We start from the raw sequence: 13701 nt of genomic DNA on the forward strand, positions 1-13701 counted from the left end.
GATTTGTAATAAGTCAAGTGGGTCTAGCTTCAATTTGTGGGAGGTTGATGAAATTAGTATGGAGTTTTGTGAGATTGGTGTTATGCCTCATGATTTGCTTTGTAGTCTTTTTGATGGTGATGAAGATGATAAATTTGCTAGCTTGAAGTGTGTTGGGTTGGGTGATCTTATATATGTTTTCAATGAGGATTATCATAAGATGTATCCTGCTTGTGTTTGTGAGATTCGCCGCGATCGCGGTGGCCGTGGTGGTGAGAATGGTAAGTGTTTTTGGAGGAGGGTGCCTCAACTGCCATCTTTCATGAATAAGTTTCACAAAGTTGTGAGCTTTTGTTCAACTGTGTCAATGCATAGTATTTTGGGTGAAGGTCAACACCATGGACTTCAATAAGCTCTGTTCGGATGGATTTCCTACTGCTGCTACTAGGTATCTACTCAATACTGAATTATATTGTGTTCTGTTTTGAATGTTATTCTGTGTGTATCTTTTGATCATGAAATAATTTATTATCACAATTATGAGCATTATTGTCAAATCAGCTCTTTCTTTAGGGTCAAGTATGTATAAATTTCATGTTAGTCAACATAAACTGTTTGTAGTTTCAGTCCTTGTTTTGATGTAATTAAATTTACTTACTAAATATGTTCAGTTCATTGACCCTTGATCAAATTAGGTGCTGATAAATATTACTATGTTAGCATAGTAGTTATAAGCTTTGCTGTGAGAATTGCTGCTAGACTATGCAATACTTTTTTCTTTGTTGGTTAGTTGACTTTACTAGGATCTGATAATGAATGTATATTCGTGTATTTTGCTTTTTTACCTTTTTAATGATAAGTCAAAGTAAAGAAAGAAAAAACTTAGGACTTTCTTTATATATTTAACTTATTAGGATTCCAACAAACAGGGTAGGTGAAATGGAATTTTTACTTTTTAGATTTTAGCTGCATAATTAGACCAATTGGAATAACTTAATGATACCCCCATTTAAAATATTAATGAAACTGACATAGTTGATTATGCATAAGAGCAAAACTTCTATGTTTCTAATTAGCCTTCTGTTTGACATAGTTAACCATTTCATTGTATTCGTGTGTTCTAGTTTTGTTCTCATTAAATTGTTATGTATGAGTGGATTTTCGTGGATGTTAATATTGTTTCCTTTATGTTCCATTTTTGGTACTATTTTCCCACAATTTGGTGACTTTCCTTAATGAAATCTAATAATTGGGATTTGGGATGGATAAGATGAGTGGTAATAATCTAATAATCATATGTGAGAAAACCATTTTTTCATATTCATCCGATGTGAGACTTCTTACTTACACGTGACATTCCAACAATCTTTCTCTCAAGTGTGAGTTCATCTATATATTCTAGTATGTTCCCCTATGTGGAAGCTTTGTTGACTCTCATACATTAACGGAACACACCATCTATTCGCCATATTAAAAGAAAGACTTTCGACGCCAATAGTAGGTCACATGTAGTTCAAACCATCGACTTTGATACTACTAATAAGATCTCCACATTTAGTTAAGAGCAACTACTTATGCGGTTTGACCGTCACATCACTCAAATATTATAATACTATATGGTTGCTCTAACACTCCCATGTGGGGAGTAAACAACTTATTGTTTGCCATTATTGTGCATTTACACTACTTTCATTTTCAAACTTCCATTATCTCACTAATAATTGAGAATCTACTTCCAGTTGTTCAAATATATATTTTATGCTTTTATTAATCTCTATCAAAATAACACTGGAATTTTGTGATTCAACAGAAATATAAAAAGTGAAAAAAGGAAATTCTCATCGCTAAAAGAAGATGGCTCGGTTAGAAGAATCATTTGGTCAAGACTAGTAAATAGTGCTGCTGCACAACTGCAGCTACCGCATGTGCATCATTCACATCGGATAAGAACAGTTATCATAAATGTGTAATATGTAATTAATAATTATATAAGTTTTTATGTAATGTTTATTTGTCATAAAGCACGGATCAATCATTGATCTTTTCTTCCCTTTTATTCCTTAGTGATATTGGCAATTGTATGGTATTATTAAGTCGTTTCAAATGTAAATATAGTTGACCAGTTTAATGTAATGTGAATTATTTAGTTTCATGTCTCTTTTAATGGTGAAATAGTAATTCGGTGTTTTTTGAGTAAACCATCAAAATAGTCTTTAAATTTGTAGGGTGGTTTCAATTTTGGTCTCTGAAAATATGAGTACTTCAGCTTGGTCATTGTTTTTGATAAACTTGAAATTTGTTTTTATTGAATTGTTGTTGACTTTGATGATGTGTCCACTAACCGTAACCTTTGCAATCAAAATAGTCGTCGTTCTCGAACTGGTTCATAGAAATATGAATATTCTATTTTAATCCCCCGTTCTAAAAAATATTTATCAACTTCATTCGATGAATGGTTGATGATGATGTGATTGATCAGTGTATTGTTGATTGTCCTAGTCATAAGAAAAGAATATAAAATATTTGAAACTATAAAATAAGGAGGATAACTATGAGCTTAATCTTTGTCTCTTTTCTCATCTTTATGGACATTTCATTTTCTTGTCAAAAACATGTATGACATGGCGTATTGTGAAAAAAAGTTATCAAGCTACGTATAATTTAAGCACTAAACAAACATAAATTTCATAATATTTTCTTGGTTTAATTGAAATTTTAGTCTTCTTATTTTAGTTGAATTGTGAAAGTAGTCCCTCCATTTTGTTTCTCTCCAGTTTTAGTCACTTAGGCAGAATCTTGGTCCAAAATTTGATAAAATTTCATTTTTTTTTTTCATTTATTTAAGTCACACAATGCCTCAAGATCTCATTTGCAACAATTGTACATGAAATATATGATCATAAATGGTGTAGTCTGACTTTAAAAACTGAAATTTCATCAAGTTCTGGACTAAAATTCTATTTGAGGGACCAAAACTGGGGAGAAACAAAATGAGGGGACTACTTTCGCGATTCAGCTAAAATAGAGGGACCAAAACTGCAATTAAGCCAATTTACTTTGAAAGGTATCCAATGAAAGAAATGAAGGAATGACCAAATCTCAAACCAATTTAAATCAAAATTATTACTATTGCTTCTAATAAATAATTTTATACAAAAATAGAATGAAAAATGAAGAGCGACCTACAGATACATTTTCATTTCTTCAAAGTAAACAAGGGAACCATTATTTTCTTCACAATGCACAACATTTTAGGGAAGAAAATAAATTGTTAGAAAAGAGAAAGAAAGAGGTACAAAGTTTATAACACATAATTGTCCTTTTATTTTACAATTTCAAATGTTTTATTTTCTCTAAGATGATTAGGACTTTCAATAACACATTTAACGAATATATCGTCACCATCTACGACGTTTAGTAACGAGTAACCATAGAATGATAAATTTGAAAAATATTTTGTAGAGTTGATGATTAAATTAGAATATTCATATTCTCAATGACTAATTTGAAAATGTTTTATAAAATCAAAGACAATTTTAATTGTTAATATTGCACTTAACAAACACGTCATCAATATTATCGATATTTAAAAACTGTCATTCACAAAAGAACAAAATTAAAAAACATTTTTTTACAAAGTCAGAGTTTCAAATTGAGATATTTATACTCTTAAAAATCAAATTCAGATACTCAATAAAAAATACTTAATATTGATATTGAGAGTAATTAACTTTTTATAAAGTAAAAACTCAACCTAAAGTACACATTGATAATGTTTTTTTTTTTATATGTGGTTTTACTCCTTGCCATCGGAGGAGATTTTGATTTTGAATCCTTTAGATTCCATCCCATAATATGAGATTCTTTTAGTTTTAGTCCTTCACTTGCATATGTCACTCAACTAACAAATGACCTTAACATAATATAATGTTGTGATATGAAAGCATGATGTCACATGAGATTTTGTGCCATGACATTGAGTGCCATGTTAGCAATGCTAAGTGAACATCAATATTCAATTGGTAACTACCATTTTGTGAGATTTTATATTACAACATAAAACTATATTCAATTTTTTTTATCAATTGAATATAATATAGGCATACTCCACTTTACAAAAAAATATTTTTATGATTTACCTATTCTTAATTTCTAATTATATTATAACTTTAATGTTAGTTTCAAAGAAGAAGAAAGGATAATAAAGATAAAGAAAATAATTTATTTTTACTATAGAAAAAGGAAGAAAAGAGATAAGATAGATAAAAATTTCATTAATTTATAATGATAAAACACTCTTGCATACATAGTGGTTAACGTTAAAAAATCAGAATAAAATTTTATTTTCTTTATTGTCTTCATCCATGTTATTTATAGTTCTTTTTTCTTGCTTTTGATTTTTGTAATTATTTTTTGTTTTAATTTTTGTTCTTGTCATGTGACAGTCGCCAAAATCCTATATGCTATGTCAACCTGCAACATAATAAAATTAGTGCCACGCCAAAATCCTATAAGCTATGTCAACATGCAGCATAATTGAGATTATGTCCATTTGTTATTAAATGACTTACACAAGTGGATAACCAAAACTAAAACAATCTCATTGTGGAGATGAAAAATGGAAGAAAAGAAATATATTTAAAGGACTAAATCAAAGTTCGTTTAAATGGCATAGCAGGGGCTAAAACCTAGAAACTTAGAAAACTTTTTATTTATTTTTTCAATACATTGACATTTTAATAGCAAAAAAAGACATATTGGACCAAGAAAATATATATCATTTTATACCAATTATAAGAAATTTAATTAGGTATAATTAGAAAGTGCAAATAAATATATATTGTTGATGTAAAATTCATTTACACGGACAATTAATAAAAATATTAAGTCATACCATTTTAAATAATTAAAATTATATAATTTAGAAAAATACGTTGTAAAACTTTTTTTTATATTATTATTGTATATCCATTTTTTTTTATAATTAACGAATTTAATTTATATATTATTTTTACGATCAATTACAGTAATTAAATAATTAAAAATATTTAATTTTTATTATAATTAATTCTTAAGTCACGCTGATAGTTGTGACTGTTCATCCTATAAATTTTTTTACGATAAAAGTTCATAAAATTAAACTCTTAATTAAGAATCTAAAATATCGACTTAAATAAATAAATATAACTAAAACAAATAAAAGTAGTTTAATTTTGTAAACACGTTTGAGAAATGAATTCTATAAATGCGACTAGAATAGATAAAGAGCAGCGTTTGCGTTGTACTTGTACCCCAAACAAACCCCAAACTTAGAAAAACAAAACAAAACACACGAAGTGTGAGGTTTTAGGAAAACACTTTACCCTTTCCATCTCTATTCTCTCCTCTTCCTCTTCTAGGGTTTTAAGGTTAGGGTTTCATTCACCCCCTTCTCTCTCTACTTCTTTCTCTCTCTACCTCTCTCTCGATTACCCATGGATAGGTACCAGAAGGTTGAAAAACCCAAACCAGAATCTCCCATCAACGAAAATGAGATCCGAATCACCACCCAAGGCGCCATTCGCAACTACATCACTTACGCTTCTTCACTTCTTCAGGTCCTCCATTTGCTTCAATCAATCTTCATTCTCTTTGATTCGATTATATTCTAGAATATCAGAATCTGTTCATTTTCGTTGTTTGTTTTTTGGTTATGTTTGTTTCATGTCTGTCGATTGAGGCTGTCTTTGTAGTTACTCGTGTGGCATTTTTGGAATGTTCGGAGTTTTTAATGTTGATTAACGAAATGCTGAAATGGTTGACTTTTAATTGATGTTATTTTGTGTATTGGAGTCCTCTTTGTTGATTGTTGTTAATTGATATTATTAAGAACTTGGTAGTGGACACTGGTTTTTGAATGATTCAAGGGATGGAAGAATTACCAATAATGCTGCATGTTGTGATGTTCTCTTTTTGTTTTTTTGGATTCACTCTCAAGTTTTTCCAAGTTTCTGGATTATTTGTTCCGGTGTTTTTTTGGAATTTACACTGGTTTCATTTTGTTTGATTATCTTGGGGTATTTATTATGTCCATTTCTGTGCTTCAATACGATAAATAATTCAACAAGTAAATTATACTAAAAGTAATGCTGTGGATGCTTATTGCTTACTAGGATTTTGTAATTGCCATTTTTTCTTACTAGTTATTTGATACAATTGTAGCAGTATTTAGAGTTTTCTGTAGAAGCAAGGCAGTAACTAAAGGCGTGGGTTAGCCATTTTTATCTGTTAATTTTTGCCGCAATGAAATAAGGAGTCAAGTTCATTTTTATGGATGATCTAGGAATATTCTTAATCAATAAAGAAATTGGAGATGTTTAAAATTAGGAACTCATCTTGTATAAAAACTAGAAATTGAAATATACTACTGTTAGTTTATTAGTTAAAGATTTTATTAATATTATGATTCAAATAAGCTAATCCAAATAAGTACCTAATTGATTATTGTTTCAGCAGCAGAATCACACAAAGCCTATGCTTAAAAGGGATATATATAAGGCAGAGTAAGAGAAGTAAATAGATCACTTGAAACACTTTTTACAATGAACACTGCGAACATAATTCAACGTCTGTCTTCTATACCCTTGTATCTTTTCACATCTTCTCCTTTTGCATTGTAGTATGTGTTGGTTTTCTTTAGTTGAGACATTTAAAACAAAATTTGGATCGATAACAACTACCAAACCACTTAGAGGGGTTGGTATGTTTATTATCAAACAATACCCTTGAGCTCTATTAAAAACTTAGAATCTAATTAGGGTATAGATCAAATATTTGTAAGGAAATTTTTAATGGTTTCTGCCAATATTTTCCTTTGACTTTCTAAACTTTTTGTTTTATAATTATCTCCCAATTGAACCACCTTTTGTGCTGGCCCTCTGCTAGTCTTCTTTACAATAGATGCTACTTCAACTTTCTATGGGTTACGTTATCTTATCTTATACTGTATCTTCATCTCTTCTATACTAAAGGATTTGGACTATTGTAATAAAAATCATGCTATGCTATCCAATAAACTAATGTATCAATTCCAATCAGTAGTCAAACTGGAACCTATTTGACTACAATTCTGTTCTCCAAGTTCTTATAATTATATTTTTCCTTCATACTTCTCAATTTTTTTTTACTTTATATATGATTTAGGAGTAGAAATGTATCGATTTTTGTGTACTTGTGATTGAACTCAGGTTTTGAAACATTTTGTCATGTGGTGTTATTCTGATTAACACGAATTAATGTTTTTTAATCCTTTTACCTTTATATGCATCTTTTACATATTGTTTTTTTAAATTACTTATCACTTTGATAGCAAAATATATCATTCATAAAAGGGCCATTCGAAATATATCATTTACCATTCATAAAAATGCTGTGTATCGCAATTTGACGGCATTGTTTCAGACAACTTGAGTTTTGCACTATTTAAAATCATTTTTTGCCGCTCATCTCGTTTATTGAAATTATTGTGCAATGTTTTTTGAATTTCTTTTTTCAATGGCTTATTATAGTTTATTTAGAACCTGGTATTGTCATATATTTTTGCAGTGAAATCATTAAAAAACTGTAATTGGTGCATGTGTAGGAAACTGTTTGTTCGTCTATGTATGCCATCTTATAATCATATTTTGTATTTCATCCAGGAGAAGAATGCAAAAGAGATTGTCTTGAAGGCAATGGGACAAGCAATCAGCAAGACAGTTGCCATTGCAGAGATTCTGAAGGTCATTTTCTTGCAAGATGTTCTTCTCTTGCTCCTTATATGCTCTTTAAAATTTATGCAAATGAAAGTCTAGGCGTCTAGCATATGTTTCTGGTAGAAGATAACTTCAAAAGTAATCGTAGCAGTGAGAGAACAATTGAAAAGATCCTTAGTCAATAAATCTTATAGAAGGTTCTCAAAAGTTAGAATAAAAAATTAAAACTCTGGAAAATACACGTACTTCGAAATTCATATTGATTTTCTGTTATTGACTTTCAATCTCCTTAAACAGAAGAGGATTCCCCGGATGCACCAAGATACTGCCATCAGCTCAGTTAGCATTACAGATGTGTGGGAGCCCATTGAAGAGGGTCTTGTACCGTAAGTGTTGTTTTTTTGAAACTTAAGTGTTCTGCATGTATTCATCTTTTTTTTTTCTATTTGGGTGGCCAAGTTGCTGAACATCAATATTTAATGCAGTGTGGAAATGACGCGGCATGTCTCTATGATCTCAATCACATTGTCTACTAGAGAACTAGACAAAAATTCCCCTGGGTGTGTTCCTCAAATACTTTCATGATCTTATTTCCATTCCTTATATAATCCTTTCCTGGATTGTTTGACTTCACTTATTTAGGATGTATATATGTTTTCCTTTTTAGCTATCAAGCTCCATCTAACGTGGAACAACCAAAGCCGTACTCCAATTATCCACAGCAACCTATAAAACCAGCACAAGATTCTTATAATGCTGTAAATGAAGGTAACATGCTATAATATATTTACTAGAATAATAGGATGTTGAATGTATGCCTCCTAAGTACTAGTACATTTTTTTATCTTCTAGACTCGTATGGTCGAGGTCGTGGTCGGGGAAGGGGGAGAGGGAGAGGAAGAAATTGGGGAAGAGGTGGTTATGGCTATCAAGGTGGTTATGGAAATTATCAAGGTGGATATGGCTATTTCCAGGGTGGATATGCTAATTATCAAGGTATGGATTCTTAATGCTGGAGTTTAACACTATAGTACTTAGGTAGTGTTGTCTACTTTTTGGAAAGTTTATATAGTACTTTGATTGGGCTCGGTTCCTGACAGATAATGGTGGGTATTCTAATCGTGGCCGAGGTGGAGGTCGAGGCAGAGGTTGGGGTTATCGTGGTAAGTTTAGCTGATTATATTTTTTCCCAGTTTTTGTATGATGATGATGAATGTTTTAGCAATTTTCTTTATCTCTTTTTCATAGGGCTGATTTCCTGAATGTGTGCTCTTATTTTCCTGTTTATTATCTTTAATTTTATTGAGACAAGGGAGTTGAAAGCAAGAGTTTTTTTGCTAATAGCCTAGTATATTTCTACTTTTTTTTGCTAATAGGCGTATAATCCCTTGGTTTATGCATTCTCTTGGTGTATGCATCTGTCAATCAAAAATGGAAAACTGTAATTGTATTTATGAAGATGTATGTTTAAGCTGATCTTCCAAGGGTCCATTTTGCATTAGGTATTGGTTATGGTGGCGGCAGAGGTGAAGGTGGTAGAGGTGGAGCTTATGAAGGTGGCAGGGGTGGAGGTTACGAAGGTGGTAGAGGTGGAGGAGGTTATGAAGGTGGAAGAGGTGGAGGAGGTTATGAAAGTGGTAGAGGTGGAGGAGGTTATGAAGGTGGTAGAGGTGGAGGAAGTTATGAAAGTGGTAGAGGTGGAGGAGGTTATGAAGGTGGTAGAGGAGGTGGTTACGAAGGTGGCAGGGGTGGAGGTTATGATGGTGGAAGAGGTGGAGGTTATGGAGGTAGAGGTGGAGGTTATGATGGAGGCAGGGGTGGAGGTTATGAAGGAGGTAGAGGTATGGGTTATGAAAGAGGCCGAGGTGGAGGTATGGGTTATGAAGGCGGCAGAGGTGGAGGAGGTATGGGTTTTGAAGGAGGCAGAGGTGGAGGCAGAGGGTTTGGCCGTGGTAGGGGAAGAATGGGCGTACGTGGTAGGGGTGGAGTCAACCAGGCATGATGATATTAATGGGTGTTAATTTCATTCTTGCTAAATGCTTGCCTTGACAGTGCGGTTATTTTATTAGAATACTGTGTTTGATACATAGTATGATGTAGCTCATGATCCAGCATTTATGTTTTTCCGTGATGAAATTGATATGGGCAATGTTTTGTTCATCTTTAGATTTAGTTGAAAAAGCATCTTGGTTTTATGATTGCTGTAATTCATTACATCTTTTATGGTTGCCAACACCATATTTTATGTATCTGGTTTCTATATGGTTTTCAATTTAATCGAAGTAGCTCTTTTTGCTTTCTTTGCTGATAACCTTGCACGAATCAATTAAATCTTTAGTAGATTCAATTAAACCTTTCACGATAACCTTGCACGATTCAATTGCTTAGACCATCACTTTCTTTATTTAAGTGTTTAAGCGAGTTTTACATTTTACACGTGCACATTTTTTTATTTATAATTTTTTTTAATATAAGAAGTACCTAAAGTGCCTAATCAGTCTAATCCAATGCTAAAAATTATTTAGTAAAAAATATGAAAAAAGTGAATAGTGAGAGTCCTTTATTTTGTATGATGTTAATTAGGAAAAAAGAATCCCACGCTCTTAAATCTGCATCGTTGGAACCCAACCGATTGATTAACTTGAACTCTCAAAAGCTTTGATAATAACGGGACTGTAAACTCTGGACATTGAATATTGAAGTATTTTGTAAATTTTGTTTATCTATGCAGAAAAAAATTATATCAAATCTTATGATAAAGATGAAATCAGATTTACTGCGATAAGATAAATCCTAAGTTCACACAATCGGACAATCAATGAAACGGGTTTAAAAATTTGTATACTTTAATATGTATTTATCATTAAAAATATCAAATTTAAATTTAAACTTTTGTGATATGGTGGTTATGGAACTCTAGGTAATCAACAATGAAAACGAATAATTCAATCACAAACAGTAGGAATTCTTATTTATTGAAAAAAATTCGAACTGGAATTGAGTTACAATGGAACAGAGAAAAGAAGAAGAAGAAGTGTAATACAAGTTTTGATTATGAATGTCTGAATCAACTAACTAACTACTTTCCTATATAGTAATTCAGTTACAACTGTTTAGCTAATAATAGTTCCCTCCAGCATCCACTAATTGGTACGTGTCTTATTCATTTACTCTGTAACATTGCCCCCCAGTTGAAAACATTCTTGTCCTCAAGAATAAAAATTAGGGAACTTCTTACAAAGATCAAAATAAAATTCCCAAGTGGCATCCTCAGGCAATTGGTGCTTCCATTTGACCAACACTTTAGTTACTGCTTGGCCTCTGCGTTTGACAGTCATTCTGTCCATGATCAACTCAGGTTCTTTAACAGCAAGAACTTCATTTGTGTTGGAAGGAAGATCAGTAGAGGTGATAGCATTGCCAATATGTTTTTTTAACTGGAAAACATGAAATACATTGTGTATTTTAGAATAGGCAGGAAGGAGTAGTTTATAAGCCACTGCTCCTACTGTGTCAATCACTGGAAATGGTCCAAAGTATTTTGGAGCCAATTTCTCATTGGATCTGGCAGCCACAAATACTTGTTTGTAGGATTGAAGTTTGACATAAACCAAATCACCCACTGCAAACTTCCTGTCACTTTTATGCTTATCAGCAATTTGTTTCATCCTGTCTTGGGCAATTCTTAGATGGAACTTAAGAACCTTCAGCATCTCTTCTCTTTTAACTAAACTTCTATCCACCAACTAAACTTTAGATTCTCCTGGCAAGTAAGGTAAATAGGCAGGAGGAGGTTGACCATACACAATTTCATAAGGGGTAGCCTGAATTGACGTGTGGAAGGTAGTATTATACCACCATTCAGCTAATGGCAACCACTTGGACCATTGTTGTGGAGTCTCTGCACACATGCACCTCAAATATGTTTCTAGACATCGATTGACCACCTCAGATTGGCCATCTGTCTGAGGATGGTATGATGTAGAAAGTTGTAATTGAACTCCTTGGTAAGCCATTAACTCCTTCCAAAAGTGACTAACAAATACTGGATCTCTATCACTGGTGATAGATTCTGGAAAACCATGGAGTTTGAAGATATTATCTAAAAATGCTTGTGCTACAATGCTAACAGTATATGGATGAGCTAAGGATATGAAATGAGCAGCCTTACTCAATCTGTCTACTATAACAAAAATAACTTGTTTCCCATAAGAAATAGGCAATCCCTCAATGAAATCCATTGTGATGTGCTGCCACACATGATCAGGGATTGTTAAAGGTTGTAATAAACCTGGGTAGGCAGCAATGTCATACTTGCATTTCTGACAAGTTGGGCAATGTTGTATGAAGGCTTTGACATCCTTGTTCAGGCCTTTCCAGTAAAGAACTACCTTAATCCTTTGTATAGTAGCATTTCTGCCTGAGTGACCCCCTGAGGCTGCATTATGAAACCAATGTAACAATTCTTGCCTTAATTGCACATCCTTGCCAACTACCAATCTTCCTTTCCTTCTGAGTTCGAGGCCATTCCAAGTATAGTGTTTATGTGAGGTTGGACTCTATTGTAACTGTGTTATCAGTTTCTGCAGATCAACATCAATGGACCAAGATTGCTTAAGCCTTTCTAGCATATCTGAATCAATATGATGGGTTAACAGAGCATGACATTCCACATTTTCTATCCTAGACAGTGCATCAACAGCCACATTCAGATGACCCTGTTTGTACTCAATGGAAAAAATCAAATTCCATTAGTTTAACCAACCATTTTTGTTGAAATTCAGTAGTCAATCTCTGATCCAGAATATACTTCAAGCTTCTATGATCAATCTTAATAATGAAGTGCTTGTTCAACAAATAGTGCCTCCATTTTTGTACAACAAAAACCACAACAAGTAGTTCCTTTTCATAAGTGGACAGAGATTGTTGTTGTTGGTTTAACATGCGACTGATGAAGGCTATAGGGTGATGATTCTGCATTAACACAACCCCAACTCCTTGCTCTGAAGCACCAACTTCAATTATAAATTGCTGAGAAAAATCAGGCATTGCTAAAACAGGTGCAGAAGTTAATAGTCCTTTCAATTTCTGAAATGCTAACTTGGATTCCATAGTCCAATGGAACTTGTCTTTTTTTAGCATTTCAGTTAGTGGTCTAGCTACAGTGCCATAGCCTTTAACAAATCGTATGTAGTACCCAGCTAAACCCAAAAATCCTCTGAGTTGCTTGACTGATTGAGGTAGACTCCAATTCTGCACTGCCCTTATTTTTGCTGGATCAGTTGAAACACCCTCAGCTGAAATGAAATGCCCCAAGTATTCCACTTTACAGACTCCAAAATAACATTTGGATTGTTTGGCAAACAATTGATGTTTTATCATAACATCCAACACTTTTTCTAAGTGAATAAGATGTTCCTCTTCAGTTGTACTGTATATAAGGATGTCATCAAAAAAGACAAGTAAAAATTTCCTTAGGAACTCTTTGAAAACTGAATTCATCAAGCTCTGAAATGTAGCTGGTGCATTGGTAAGCCCAAAAGGCATTACCAAGTATTCATAATGTCCACTATGTGTCCTGAATGTTGTCTTATACACATCCATAGGGCTCATTCTAACTTGGTGATAACCAGCTCTTAGATCAATTTTAGAAAAAATGATTGAGCCATGTAGTTCATCCATTAAGTCTTCTACTAAAGGAATAGGAAATCTATCCTTAATTGTGCCCTTGTTTAATTCTCTATAATCAATACAGAGTCTCCATGACCCATCCTTCTTGCCAACTAAAATAACTGGGCTAGCATAAGGGCTGGTACTGTTTTGAATCACACCTGAATCCAACATTTCTTGTACCAATCTATCAATGATGTCTTTCTGCTGTTTAGCATACCTGTATGGCCTTTTATTCACAGGATCTATGTTATTCTGCAGGGGAATTTGGTGATCATAGCCTACCCTGGTAGGAGGTAATTGGGTAGGAACCTGAAAA

The 13701-nt window shown here is 32.9% G+C and overlaps 3 protein-coding genes across 4 annotated transcripts in view; 2 read left to right on the forward strand and 1 right to left on the reverse strand.

Moving 5' to 3' along the window:
* Positions 1-2125, forward strand: part of LOC101498573 (F-box/kelch-repeat protein At3g24760) — a 3115-nt gene extending 990 nt beyond the window's left edge. Inside the window, exons 2-3 of the mRNA XM_073366596.1 lie at positions 1-427; positions 1790-2125. The exon at positions 1-427 is cut by the window's left edge and continues 23 nt beyond it. Of these exons, the coding sequence (XP_073222697.1) occupies positions 1-391 (391 nt within the window). The 3' untranslated portion in view covers positions 392-427; positions 1790-2125. The remainder of the gene's footprint in view (positions 428-1789) is intronic.
* A 3143-nt stretch (positions 2126-5268) lies between these two features.
* LOC101498238 (uncharacterized) lies at positions 5269-10012 on the forward strand. Of its 2 annotated transcripts, XM_004492271.4 has the most exons (8): positions 5269-5576; positions 7659-7739; positions 8010-8098; positions 8198-8272; positions 8380-8480; positions 8565-8708; positions 8813-8875; positions 9215-10012. In XM_004492271.4, the coding sequence occupies exons 1-8, from the start codon at positions 5454-5456 to the stop codon at positions 9712-9714; spliced, it is 1176 nt and encodes a 391-aa protein (XP_004492328.1). In that variant the 5' UTR covers positions 5269-5453; the 3' UTR covers positions 9715-10012. The 2 variants fall into 2 exon arrangements, with proteins under 2 accessions (XP_004492328.1, XP_073222763.1); XM_073366662.1 differs by lacking the exons at positions 8565-8708; positions 8813-8875 and having other exon boundaries at positions 5276-5576; positions 9215-9799.
* Positions 10013-10921: 909 nt separating this feature from the next.
* Positions 10922-11425, reverse strand: LOC140919807 (uncharacterized). Its single transcript, XM_073366455.1, has one exon. The coding sequence runs from the start codon at positions 11423-11425 to the stop codon at positions 10922-10924; it is 504 nt and encodes a 167-aa protein (XP_073222556.1).
* Between the last annotated feature and the right edge of the window lie 2276 nt (positions 11426-13701).

The sequence above is a fragment of the Cicer arietinum genome, chromosome 3 (assembly GCF_000331145.2).
Source record: "Cicer arietinum cultivar CDC Frontier isolate Library 1 chromosome 3, Cicar.CDCFrontier_v2.0, whole genome shotgun sequence".
NCBI classification, from domain to species: Eukaryota; Viridiplantae; Streptophyta; class Magnoliopsida; order Fabales; family Fabaceae; genus Cicer; species Cicer arietinum.

Excerpts from the sequence above, each read along its gene's own strand:
- LOC140919807 (XM_073366455.1), bottom strand. The coding sequence starts at position 11,425 with ATGCTGAAGGTTCTTAAGTTCCATCTAAGAATTGCCCAAGACAGGATG.
- LOC101498238 (XM_004492271.4), top strand. The coding sequence starts at position 5,454 with ATGGATAGGTACCAGAAGGTTGAAAAACCCAAACCAGAATCTCCCATC. Across the intron at positions 8,481-8,564 it reads TTATAATGCTGTAAATGAAG|ACTCGTATGGTCGAGGTCGT; the intron begins GTAACATGCTAT and ends TTTATCTTCTAG. Across the intron at positions 8,709-8,812 it reads TGGATATGCTAATTATCAAG|ATAATGGTGGGTATTCTAAT; the intron begins GTATGGATTCTT and ends GGTTCCTGACAG.